Below are 11,773 nucleotides of genomic sequence, written 5' to 3'. Positions count from 1 at the left end.
TCATATAAAATGGAAATATATTTGTCTTTTATAGGTTACAATATATTGGAAACACTTAAAAATGATTTTAATAATTTTTTTATATTTTAAAAAACTTGAAATCACTTATCAACTTTTCTTCTTTTGTTTACATGCAATTGCAGCAATGCAAGCAGCTCCCAAACCACTTCCATCTTCAGCTAATATTATTTTAATCTGTAACAAAAAAAAATTTAGAACATTAAAAAAATGTAATTTTTTTTTGTCAAATAATTGGGTAAGTTTGCATTTGAACATTTAGCACTCACTTGATTCTTATGATCGATGAGAGTTGGTATGAAATCCATCATGTAATCATGTAAGCGAGGATGGTACTTGTATAAAGATCCATCAACAGCTATAGTTATATGCTTTCTATCGATCCTTTTGATTATTTCAGAAAGACCTATTGAAAATTAAAGGGGAATACTTGTTATATAGGCGAATTTGTTGATCAAATGAAACAGGGGTTGTGAAATAGAAGGGAAAGAAAAAAAAAAAAGGGAATAAATCGAAAATCTTGAAGTTAGTTTGTAGACTGGTATTAATTGTAAAAGAAAACTGTGAAAAAAAAAAAAATGTTATCTTTCTATTATATTATATCATGTAAAAATATGTAATTTATATATGTCCAGTCACGGATTGATCAGTATGCTGTGTAATGTAGCAATCCGATGTATTTGAGCAGCATGAATGAATAAAGTATTTCTTTCTCTATCTAATATAATAATAAGGAGAATAATTTTGTGAAGGATGTTGATTTATCATTCTAGGAGATGATCAGCCGTGGTCAAAATGAAACAAAACAAAACTGAAACACAAACATAACTAACCCATTAGGTCGTGTGTTACCATATGATGATAAATGTAGAATACTTAATGGTTTTCAGTCTTGAACAATTTGATGAAACCAGCAAAAGCAAGAATATTTAGTACCCAACAACATGCTTATTTGTTTTGTGTATTCATGTTAAGACAATTGTTGTAAACTAGTTATTCTCAGATCCACAGGATCAGACTTAAAGTTTGTATGCCCCTCTTCATAACATCAGAGGAGTGAGGAGTGGACGGTCAGCAAATTTTTTTTTATGATGACAATTTAAATTTTTTCATGTAACATGACTTATGACCTCATAAGATTTTTCCTTAAATCATCATTAAGATTTTCTTTGTTATACTTAGAAATACATTTTATTAGCATGCAATATCCACAGTCATCTACAACAGGCATTCCAGCACTAATGGATTAATATCCATGATCATCTACATCAGGCACAACAGACACTCCAGCACTAATGGATTAATATCCACAGTCATCTACAACAGGCATTCCAGCACTAATGGATTAATCACTCCAGCACTAATGGATTAATATCCACAGTCATCTACAACAGGCATTCCAGCACTAATGGATTAATATCCATGATCATCTACAACAGGCATTCCAGCACTAATGAATTAATATCCATGATCATCTACAACAGACACTCCAGCACTAATGGATTAATATCCACAGTCATCTATATGAGGTACAACAGCCTTTAACAAATCAATCAAAAGAATAATTAATAAATAAAACTTTGAGAATTATATTACAATAATGCTTACCCATCGCTAATAGGAGGCCCATTCTGATCGATACCAATTCGCAAATATACTTTATGGTAGTTATATCATCTTCTGAACACCAATCTATTCCTAATTCATTAACTAATATTCGTTTAGTGTTTATGGTAGAATTTTTGAGGTTATCCCTGAAACGTATTAACAAAAAAACTTGAATAAAGTTTGAAATTAATTTCTTTTATAGGGTTTAATTGAATATCTTTTGGAATTGGAGCATTTAAATGTAATGAAACAATTTTTTTTTTTTCATTTTATTTAAAAGCAAAAACTAAAACAATTTTGATCTGGTCTATTTCAATCCTAAACCTTTATGCAAAACATTGATCTATTTAAATCCTAAACCTTTAGAAAATATTGATTATTTTTATATTGTTTTCATATACCGAAGTATTTTTTTTTTGTTTCAATTGCTTTTTAAAAATTAAAAGAATGGTTCTTTCATTTTTGCCTAATATACATACAATTTTTTCTGGTTTAAAATAAAAAAATTAAAAAGATTTGATTATGTCAGAATTAATAGTTATGCACAAAAAGTTTTCATCTTTTTTCCTTTAGTGCCTTAACTAATAATTATTAATAATACAATTATAATTATGAAATAGAATTATTTTACTGTTGCTACTTTATAGTTATGTTGTTTAAAATTGAAAAACGATATGCAACAATTTTTATAAAAAATAATGCTATTTGAAAAACTTAAGTTTTAACTGCTCCTTTACTTTATTGGCTTAAATGCAATAGATCAAAAGCCCTTAGATTCCGATAAAGATTATATGAATCTAAACAACTTGAATGTAATATTACACAAAATATAGGATGTCCAGAAAGGGTATTTAAAAGAATAAATATGTCAAAAACCAAAGGTCTCCGAGGAAAATAACTTATTTATTAAGATTTTTAAGCGAATGAACTCTGAGATGTCTTTTATGGTTGCGGACAGTAGCAAAAACTTTACTTCATTATTAATTTCTCTATTACATAATTTACACACCTCTGTATCTCTATTCATTTGGTATATTGTCTTTCTGTATCATTTATATATATTGTATCCCAATTTTTTTTTTTACTTTATTTCTTATTTGTTTTCTATCCATGTACTTTTTTTATTTTTATTGTTATACATTTCTTCTCCCCCTCTATTATGTAGATTATCATTTATTGTTTACCTCATTTTAATATTTTTCTACACTGTTTATTTTAAAATTATTTTCAAATGTAACGAACTTAACTGCCATCCCCACTCCTCACAATACAAACGGTTCACTCTGACTTTGACTTCTGTCAAAATAGGTATGAATTCTGTCTCGTTCATTTTTTCCTTTTTTCTTGATTTTATTCTTATATCCCCCTATTTATCCCCCTTTTCATTTCTAAGTTTGTACTTTCTTTTTCACACATTCACACAAACACATTCAAGTGTTTCCTATAACCGTTTTTTTATTATATTTTCTTTTTAATCTATATGTTAGTCTTATTCTCGTAAAATGTATCTATTTGTTTGTTTTTGGTAAACTGATCTACTGCTGTGACTATGAATGATGGTCTAATCTCACATTACCGTCTAATAGTGAATTGGTTTAGCAGGTCACTGAAGAGGATCTAGGAGGGTGAATTCTGGAGAGCGAATTTGTTGATCGGGTGAATTAAAAAATTGTGAAAGGGTGAAATTGGAGGAGCAGTAATGAGAAGGAAAAATAGGAATGAATTGAAACATTTGTATTTGTTGTACAGACCAAAATTGAATTGACTGTAGGGGGAAAAAAATTGTTTATTATATATTATTATTGTATCTCTTTTTTTTCTGATTACACCAAGTATGTGTAATTTATATATGTCCGATTACAGATTGATAAGTATGCTGTGTGAGATAGCAACCTGATGTATTTAGGCAGCATAGATAAATAAAGTATTTCTCTCTCTTCTTTTTATTTGTTACTATTTCTGTTTTCATTTATTGTTCACATACCTTTTTTTTTTTTTGTTTCATTTTATACCCTTGTAATTTTCCATTTTCTTTATGTTGTGTTTGTATCTTTTTTAGCTCTGCAATGTGGGGCGAAACGTTGGCTCATTAAAAAAGTTGTCTCTAGTTGAGTTGTTTTTTTTTACTGCACCCGGACCATATTCCATTTATTAATAATACACACGGTCAATCAGTGATCTTCCAATAAAAATGTTAAATTTTAATATTTTAAAATGGATAAAAATAAGCAAAAGGACTATGTAACTAGTGAAATGTTAAGAATAAAAAAAGCTACTGATATGAATTATTTCAGATGGTTGATCCTGAAGACAGAGGAATGGTGATAAAATTGGATAGAGTGTATGATATTTAGATATGTAATAAAGAAATTAAATATATTGTATGTTATGTAGATATGTTATATTGAAATCAAAAAGGAATTTTCACACTACCTAATATAAATAAAAACCTAACTGAAAAATATTGTATAAATTAATATGTTTAATTTTTAAATGGCACTTATCCTTTCTAAACATTCTGTATAATTGCATAGTTGAAGTATTTGCCTATATTAGAACACTCTGTATAATTGCATATTCAAAGTATTTTCCTAATTAAAAGTCTGGAAACAGTTAACAGGTCTGAGTGAAAAAAATAAAAAGGTAACTTACTCTTCAATTTGAGATATATAAGCAGATTGGAAACTTTCATTATTTTCTAGATTTTGATGGACTCGACCTTCAAAAATGAGCCCTTGGTCAGCAAGGTCCATGAGAATGACCCTTACAAGCTTCCCAAAGAACTCACCCCCAACTAACTTTTCAAACCTAAATGTAAAAAACCATAAAACTATCAATCATTAAGACAGAAATGTTATTTCAATGTTTTCAAAAGTCAAACTCACGAAAAAACATCAGGGTGTAGTGATTCTTTATCGACCAAATGATCATACTTAGTTTTGATAATGTCAACACGTCCTTTGTCACAGAAAGGCCCCCATTCGACATTTAAAATTACCTAGAAAATAGGGTGTAAGTTTTAATAAGGATAATAATTCAAAGGATTAATATAAAAATATGTTATAATATTTTAAAATAGAACTGATTCAATGGGTTAATATAAAAAATATAAATACCTCTTTTTCTTCACCTTTCCAATTGGGTAAACTATTAGTTTTTTCAAAATAGGCAGCATTACTTCCAGTACCCAATATTAAAGAAATCGCAGTATCACTATCAATAACGGTTCCTCTAACTAAAACACCTTAAATCATAAAAATAAGATATATATAAGTTACAGTCTGAGTCAGCTGTTACTTCTATGTCAGCTGACTGAGATCAGCTCAACGAATGTATTTAAAGAGATGTACAGAATCCAATAAAGCCAATATTTTACAGCACTTCAAGCGTGTCAGATCTTATTCCTTCTTCCCTTTTTTGAGATTTTGCTTTCGCCGATACTTAAGTGGTGCCGAAACTTTGAATACCAGAACAAATTTTAGTCTGAAATAAAATTTTTTTTTTCTTTTTGTTTGTTCTATGACAGGTAACGGAATAGTGAGAGCAGCAGTTCTAAACATTGAAGGTCAGAAGTTCACCAACCTCTAGCAGCAGACAGCCAACCTGTAGCTGCAGTCAACCCGGAGTTGGAGCCATTACCGGAAGTCTCTTTAGCGCAAGCTCATGCCACGACACTAGAATGGATTAAGGTTCGTACAGCAACCACCCAGGACCTGAGGAAGGTGGTGTCAGACTTAGAAAAATCCACAGAAGAGACCAGAGAATTAAATCCCTTTTTAAAAGGGAGTGATAAACTAATAAGCCAAATTGAAGCGAAGAGAGCCGAACACCTGTTCAATAGTGAATATGCTGAGGCTCTAAGGGCAGCAGTTGTCTGCAGGGTGAAAAGAAGTATCCTCAATTAAATTCAAGGGAATGAGGAAAAACCGTGATCAAGGCGAGACTAAAGAAGGCATTTGGAGGAGGACGTTAGATCCCAGAAGAGGACATATTTATGATGATTAGGGAGATGAAACCGAGACATTCTAATGGGCATTATGCCATGGATCTGCTAGCACGTTACAACAGAATCAGCGATAAACTCAGTGAGATATAATGATGGAGACAATCCAGGTACAGGGTCGAATGCAATTCCTATCCAATGTATTAAAGATTCAGTTGGCAAAGGAGCTGGGGAAGAAGGAGGGAATGCCGAGAGAATGCTCATTCGTAGAGTGTGGGCAGGAACTACTTGGTGTCAGCGCCAGAGAGGAAGGGTCCCGTATGGAAATAGAAGAAAGCGGATGGACGAGAGTTGCTTATAATCGTCGAGGACTAATCCAGTTCCATGGAGAATAAATGAATACCATCATAGTGGAAAGGAAAGAGTAGCTATCACCGAAAGGAGGCAGATAAAACCAAGAAGCAGCGGGTGCTGTGAGGACAGAAAATGCCATGTTTGTGGGAAAGTGGGACAATTAGTGGCCCACTGTCCACATACAAGGTGTTTTGAATGTAGTAATGAGGGGCACATAGCCAAACAGTATCCATACTTGTACCAAAGAAGAGATTTGGATCAGGGTGAACCAATGGAGATCAACGCTCAACGTATACAGAGAAGCAACAGGAGGTTGAAGTAGATCATCTGGTGAATCGACGAAAACATCGGGAACATTGGAGACTGAAGAAGAAGCTGAAGAACCATGGAACCGACTTAGTCAAGGGAATAGAGTGGAAACAGAAGGATGGTAACAAGGAAACAAAGGAGGATGGAGGCGAGGGCCGGAGAGAGCAAGATGCTAGACATTTGAAGGGAATGTCAGCAGAGGGGTGACTGCACACTGCTTAATTATAACGTGAGGGAGAAGAGCGGTGGTCTGCCTATAAAAGGGATAGGAGGAGTATCATGCCTGGTGAACACCAGCAGTTCCAATACCATCATGTGCTGAGAAGCCCTAGAAAAGCTGTGTAGTGGAGAGAGGAGACACCAGATTCGGGAATCTAAATGTAAATTAATCACCCTGGGTGGTCCCTGTGAAGTAGAGGGGGAGGTCGAGACAGGGTTGACATGGTGGGGATTTAGTAGGGAAAACTTGCTGGCATATGTACCAGGAAGTATGCCTAAGGAATACAAAGTAATTGTGGGATGTGACAAAGGGAAGGTGGGAGCTTGGGTTAGGAATAGCAGGGGAAAATGGAAGATTAATTTAGGAGGAAAAATCTACAAATGTCATTTTCAGCGGAAGAATGCGGGCACTCGGGTTGGAGCAATCAATCAGGCCAAGGACTGGAGACAAAGCCTTAGGAGGGAATATGAAGATATCTTTTTTAAAGAAGGGGACAAGCTCGGGACGACAGTCCATAAGATCTCACTAAAACAAGACAAAGTGATATACGTGAAAGAGGAAATACCCTCAGGTGCTACATCACCATATCCGGGAAGAACTTTAAAGTTTAAAACACCAGGGAATAATTATTGACAGTACATCGTCGTACAATAGTCCGTTCTGGGCAGTGAAAAAGAAGAGCGTGCCTGATGAAACTACCGAAAAGTATAGGGTGGTAATAGATTACAGGAAGCTGAACAAGAATACCGTAGATGAAAAGTATCCGATCCCCAGATTTGAAGACATTTTGGACAGGCTGAGCGGAGCTATGGTATTCAGCACTCTGGACTTGAAAGCTGGGACAGTACAAAATGGAGATCACAATAAATCAGGCAAAGAAAATGTGGTAGCTGATTGGTTATCTCGAGCCATAACTGTGAACGCCTCGGAAGAAGACAACGGGGAACTGTCAGGAGTGAGACAGTTTCTACGAAAATGGATGCTGATAGAGGAAGATGGACAAAACGTGGGGGAGGAATCTTCGTCTAGCGAGAGCTCGGAGGAAGGAACACCAGTAGATATTGAGGAACTGGGGGACATAATAAACGACAAGAGGCAGCAGATTCTATGGAAGTTGAGGACCACTGGATTGCTCAAAGTTGAGTGCAGTAAGTATGGGAGGAGCAATATCATGACGATTTGGTCACAACCAGGCGTGAAGATTGACCAGATCTGTAGAATGTTGAACAATGCTTCGAAGCCTGGAAAAAAGTGTCACCTGTACGTTGGGAAAGAAACCATTTGGGAGAAGATCAAGCGGCTATGGCGTAATGAACACATAGGTATAGACAGGGCATTCGCCAGATCCAAGCTGATGGTGGAAATCCTTCGGGAGGACGAACGCCAGAGAGAGGTGACTGTAGCATATCATCAGGGCAAAACAAATCACCACAGAATCTCGGAGACCCTGCAAGCATTAAAGAGAAGGTTCTTTTGGTGGGGGATGAAGAAGACTATCACAGAAGTTGTAGGAAACTGCAAAGTTTGTCTACGCACTAAGTATGACAGACACCCACCAAAAGGGAGATACCTACCGCAGGTGCACCACTCAACGATCTACAGGTCGACACTTTCATATGGAGAGGATTTAAATGGATCACCATAACTTACCTCTTCAGTAAGGCGGCAATGGCGCACCATGTACAGGACAAGTCGTCGGAAGCAGTGTTGGCAGCTCTCCAATTATGGTTCCAATTCTATGGAGTTCCAGGGTGTATCTCATCAGATTCAGGCAGAGAATTTGACAATGCCACTATTCGAATAGAAATGAAGGACCTGGACGTAACATGGCATCTCCATACCAGGATACCCAAGAGCAGAGGAAGCATAGAGTGGCTTCATGGCACTTTGAGTGACCATCTTCGCTTATATCAGATCGACAAGGTATTAGAACTGAATATAGCAATGCCTAAGGCTATAGCAGCATATAATCATTCTGTACATACTGTTACGAGGTTCTCACCATTTGAGATCCTTTATCCTTTATAAAATATTTTTATAATTTGTCATAAACTAAACAATTATTAAGACTTGTGAAACTGGAATTGTCTCGAGTTTGTAATCGAGTAGGAATTGTAATGGTCATTTTTGCAACGGACTGTCAACAAGTTTGGGTAGGGTTTAGTTCTTTTTTATTTATGACCCCTTTCTGACGTACAGGGGGCTATCTAGAGGTGACCAACCTATTACTAACCATAGTGGGATATGAAGTTTTTCATTTCGTGTGACCGCTATGAAATGAAAAAATTTCATCCCCTAGGCTGGATTCGAACCGGCACTGACTGCAATTCTTAGCAATTTGAGAACTGCGGGTGACGCCACAGCCTCAATCACCTGAGCTACAGACAGTCCTAGATAAAGTTTACACAGCAGAAAACTCACAGTAGAAATGATCCTACAAGTAATGTAGGTTTATATCCGATACATATCTCTTTTATCCTACTGGTGAAAATAGTATATAAGTATAAGATATATTTTTGTGTATATCAGGTCATATTTACATCTATAGTGCATTCTGACCTAGCCTACACCATAACTGCATTTATATCTAATTTAGTTCCAAACTTTGCAAGTTAGTCAGTTGTTTTATTGTTTAAAATAAACAAAATAAAAAAGATTGGAGGAAGATAGTCTGGGTGACGGTCAACAAAGGTACCAAAATAGTAACAAAAAACTATTTATTGTTAACCAACATTTCGCCCCACTTTGTAGGGCTTCGTCTGGGCTGATAAGGCCCTACTAAGTGGGGCGAAACGTTGGTTGACAATAAATAGTTTTTGATACCTTTATTGACCGCCACCTATAGGCCTATCTTCCTTCAATCTACTTCATCCAGTCAACTATCATCTTCTTCCAAAATAACGAAGGTTTTCATGGTCAGTCATATAAGGGTAAAAACAGTTTTTCATTAGCCTTTTATCTATTTTTCTGGTCAATGATAAAATGGATTCATGAGAAAAAATTAATTTGTCCCCAGTCAGGAGTTAAGCAACAACCCTGTTTGTAAGAACCAATAATAAAAAATTTGAAAATAATTATTTTGGAAATAAAAATTAAATTAAAATGACGACATGCTCTCTATAAAAAGTCAATGTTGTAGGAGTTATAGCATTTTGTTCTTAGTTATTTACCAGCTGTATCATTAAGCACAGCAACAACAGGAACATCAAGATCTGAAACTTTCTTGATTGCTTCATTCAACATTTTCACCACATCCTGACCAACCACACCAGAAGCATTGTAAAGGCCAATCCACGTCTGAAGGCAGGATGAATCAAGAGCAGTTTGTATAGTTGGAAAGGAAAATGTGAAACCTAACGAAATAAAAAAAAAAATTAAACATAGAAATCAATGTCAGATAGAATTAAAAATTAATAGTAGAGACATTTTTCTAAATTGGTGTAATAAAAGGTTATGATTAGAATGCAATTGGGTAAAAAAATGAGGAGTTTTCACATAATTAAGTCTAATACAATTTTTGAAAGGAAGTAATCATCAATGAAAAATTATTTTAATTATAACGAAAGAAATACTTGATTATTATTAATTTTTATGCTGTAAAAATATTGAAAAGATGTGATAAATGACTAGACAAGCACAAAAGTTACATTAAAACAATAAAAATACTAAGTCATTACAACGGTCTTTAGGCATGAAATAAGTTCTCTTAAAAGCCAACACATTAAGAACTATAAATAATAAACTAACGTATTAACAATAAACCAGCCCATTCACAATGAACCAACACATTGACAATAAACCAATAAATTAACAATAAACCTACACATTAACAATAAACCAACAAGTTAACAATAAACCAATGTATTGACCATAAACCAGCACATTAACATTATATTTCTTCAAAACAACTACTTTCTACCTATGGTGAAGTTGAATCGGGTCCTCATTCTATAGTCCTCTGTTTCAAGACAAAAATTTCTCACACCCTAATTTGATATCTTTGTTCTTCTAAAAGTGCCTGATTTTCAAAAAATAATTCATTCACCACAGGCAGAGCAAAATACTGACCTCCAGTCCATTCTGAGGATGTACTTTATGATTTACTTAACAGTTAAAACCTTTCAGCTATCACTAAACCTTTCAGCTAACACTAAACCATTCAGCTAACACTTAATCTTTCAAGTAATACTAAACCATTCAGCTAACTACTTAAATTAATCAATTCTCTGTTAATAATAAAATGTTAAATTAATCATTTAATGTAAGGAGAAGGTGGTTGGGGATGAGCTGAGTAAAAATCACACAAATAAACCAAACTTATTTATTTGTGCCGACATTTTGACCTGAATTGCAGGCTTTCATCAAGGCCAAAAAAACGAAACGAGATAACAACCTTTATTGTATAATCCTGACCTCTATTATATTTTATCTTCTATTAGTACTACTTAATTTATTGTTATATATATTTCCAAGCTTGTTAATTATTATGTTCTCTATATTTTTTTTTTATCTCTGATTTAAAGTTGTTATCTTGTTTTCTTTTTTCAGCCTTGATGATAGCCTGTAATTCAGGTCAAAATGTAGGCACAAATAAATAGGTTTTGATTATTTGTGTGATTTCTATTCAGCTCATCCCCAACCATCTGCTTCTATTAATCAACAGTCAACTATTTACACCTCAATATTGATCAATTAATGAATCATCTGTTACCAGTAATCAGTGATCATCAATTACTTTCTTAATAATTAACCACATTACAGTACATTGTTACTCAAGTATATCAGAAAAAGGAAGCCATACCTAGTGGAATTCTTTCTTTAGTAACTCCATTTTGTTTTGCAAAATCTGCTAATTTCTTCGCAAAAAAATCAAAAAGATCAATCCCTGAACCAACTCTCAGCTCATCGGGGACATCGTAGCTGCTAACCTCTTCCCTCACGATCTGACCATTCTTCAGCTCAACAAGCAAAATCCTAAAGTTTGTACCACCAACATCAAGGGCAAAGAAATTCCCGTTTTCTAAAACAAATATATGTGGATTCAGTTTATTTAAATATAAATACTGGTAAGTCATCCCCCATTTTCTATTCAAAACTTTGTCATCTTTCATCAATTTTGACATCAGTAAGGTATACAAATCTAAAAACATTTTTTTTGTTATCAATTTTCTGGCAAGTGTTCTTTTAAATTTGGATTGATTAGGGTATATTATATTTCTAAATATATTTATTATTGACTTGGCTGTAAGATTGGGGTATATTATATTTCTAAATATATTTATTATTGACTTGGCTGTAAGATTAGGGTATATTATATTTAT

At 34.1% G+C, this 11,773-nt stretch overlaps 1 protein-coding gene across 1 annotated transcript in view; it reads right to left on the bottom strand.

Moving 5' to 3' along the window:
• The window catches only part of LOC106684594 (hexokinase), a gene marked incomplete in the record, with an annotated part of 33,423 nt that continues 21,650 nt past the window's right edge, over nt 1–11,773 (bottom strand). The window contains 8 exon segments of the mRNA XM_067051421.1: nt 1–195; nt 288–424; nt 1,627–1,772; nt 4,279–4,434; nt 4,512–4,624; nt 4,743–4,870; nt 9,623–9,805; nt 11,254–11,472. Of these exon segments, the coding sequence (XP_066907522.1) occupies nt 109–195; nt 288–424; nt 1,627–1,772; nt 4,279–4,434; nt 4,512–4,624; nt 4,743–4,870; nt 9,623–9,805; nt 11,254–11,472 (1,169 nt within the window).

Source organism: Halyomorpha halys, unplaced genomic scaffold, assembly GCF_000696795.3.
Source record: "Halyomorpha halys isolate HHAL.00 unplaced genomic scaffold, Hhal_1.1 Scaffold594.1, whole genome shotgun sequence".
Taxonomy (NCBI): Eukaryota; Metazoa; Arthropoda; class Insecta; order Hemiptera; family Pentatomidae; genus Halyomorpha; species Halyomorpha halys.
Note: the sequence above shows the minus strand (reverse complement) of the source record. Positions and strands in the feature narration are given on the sequence as shown.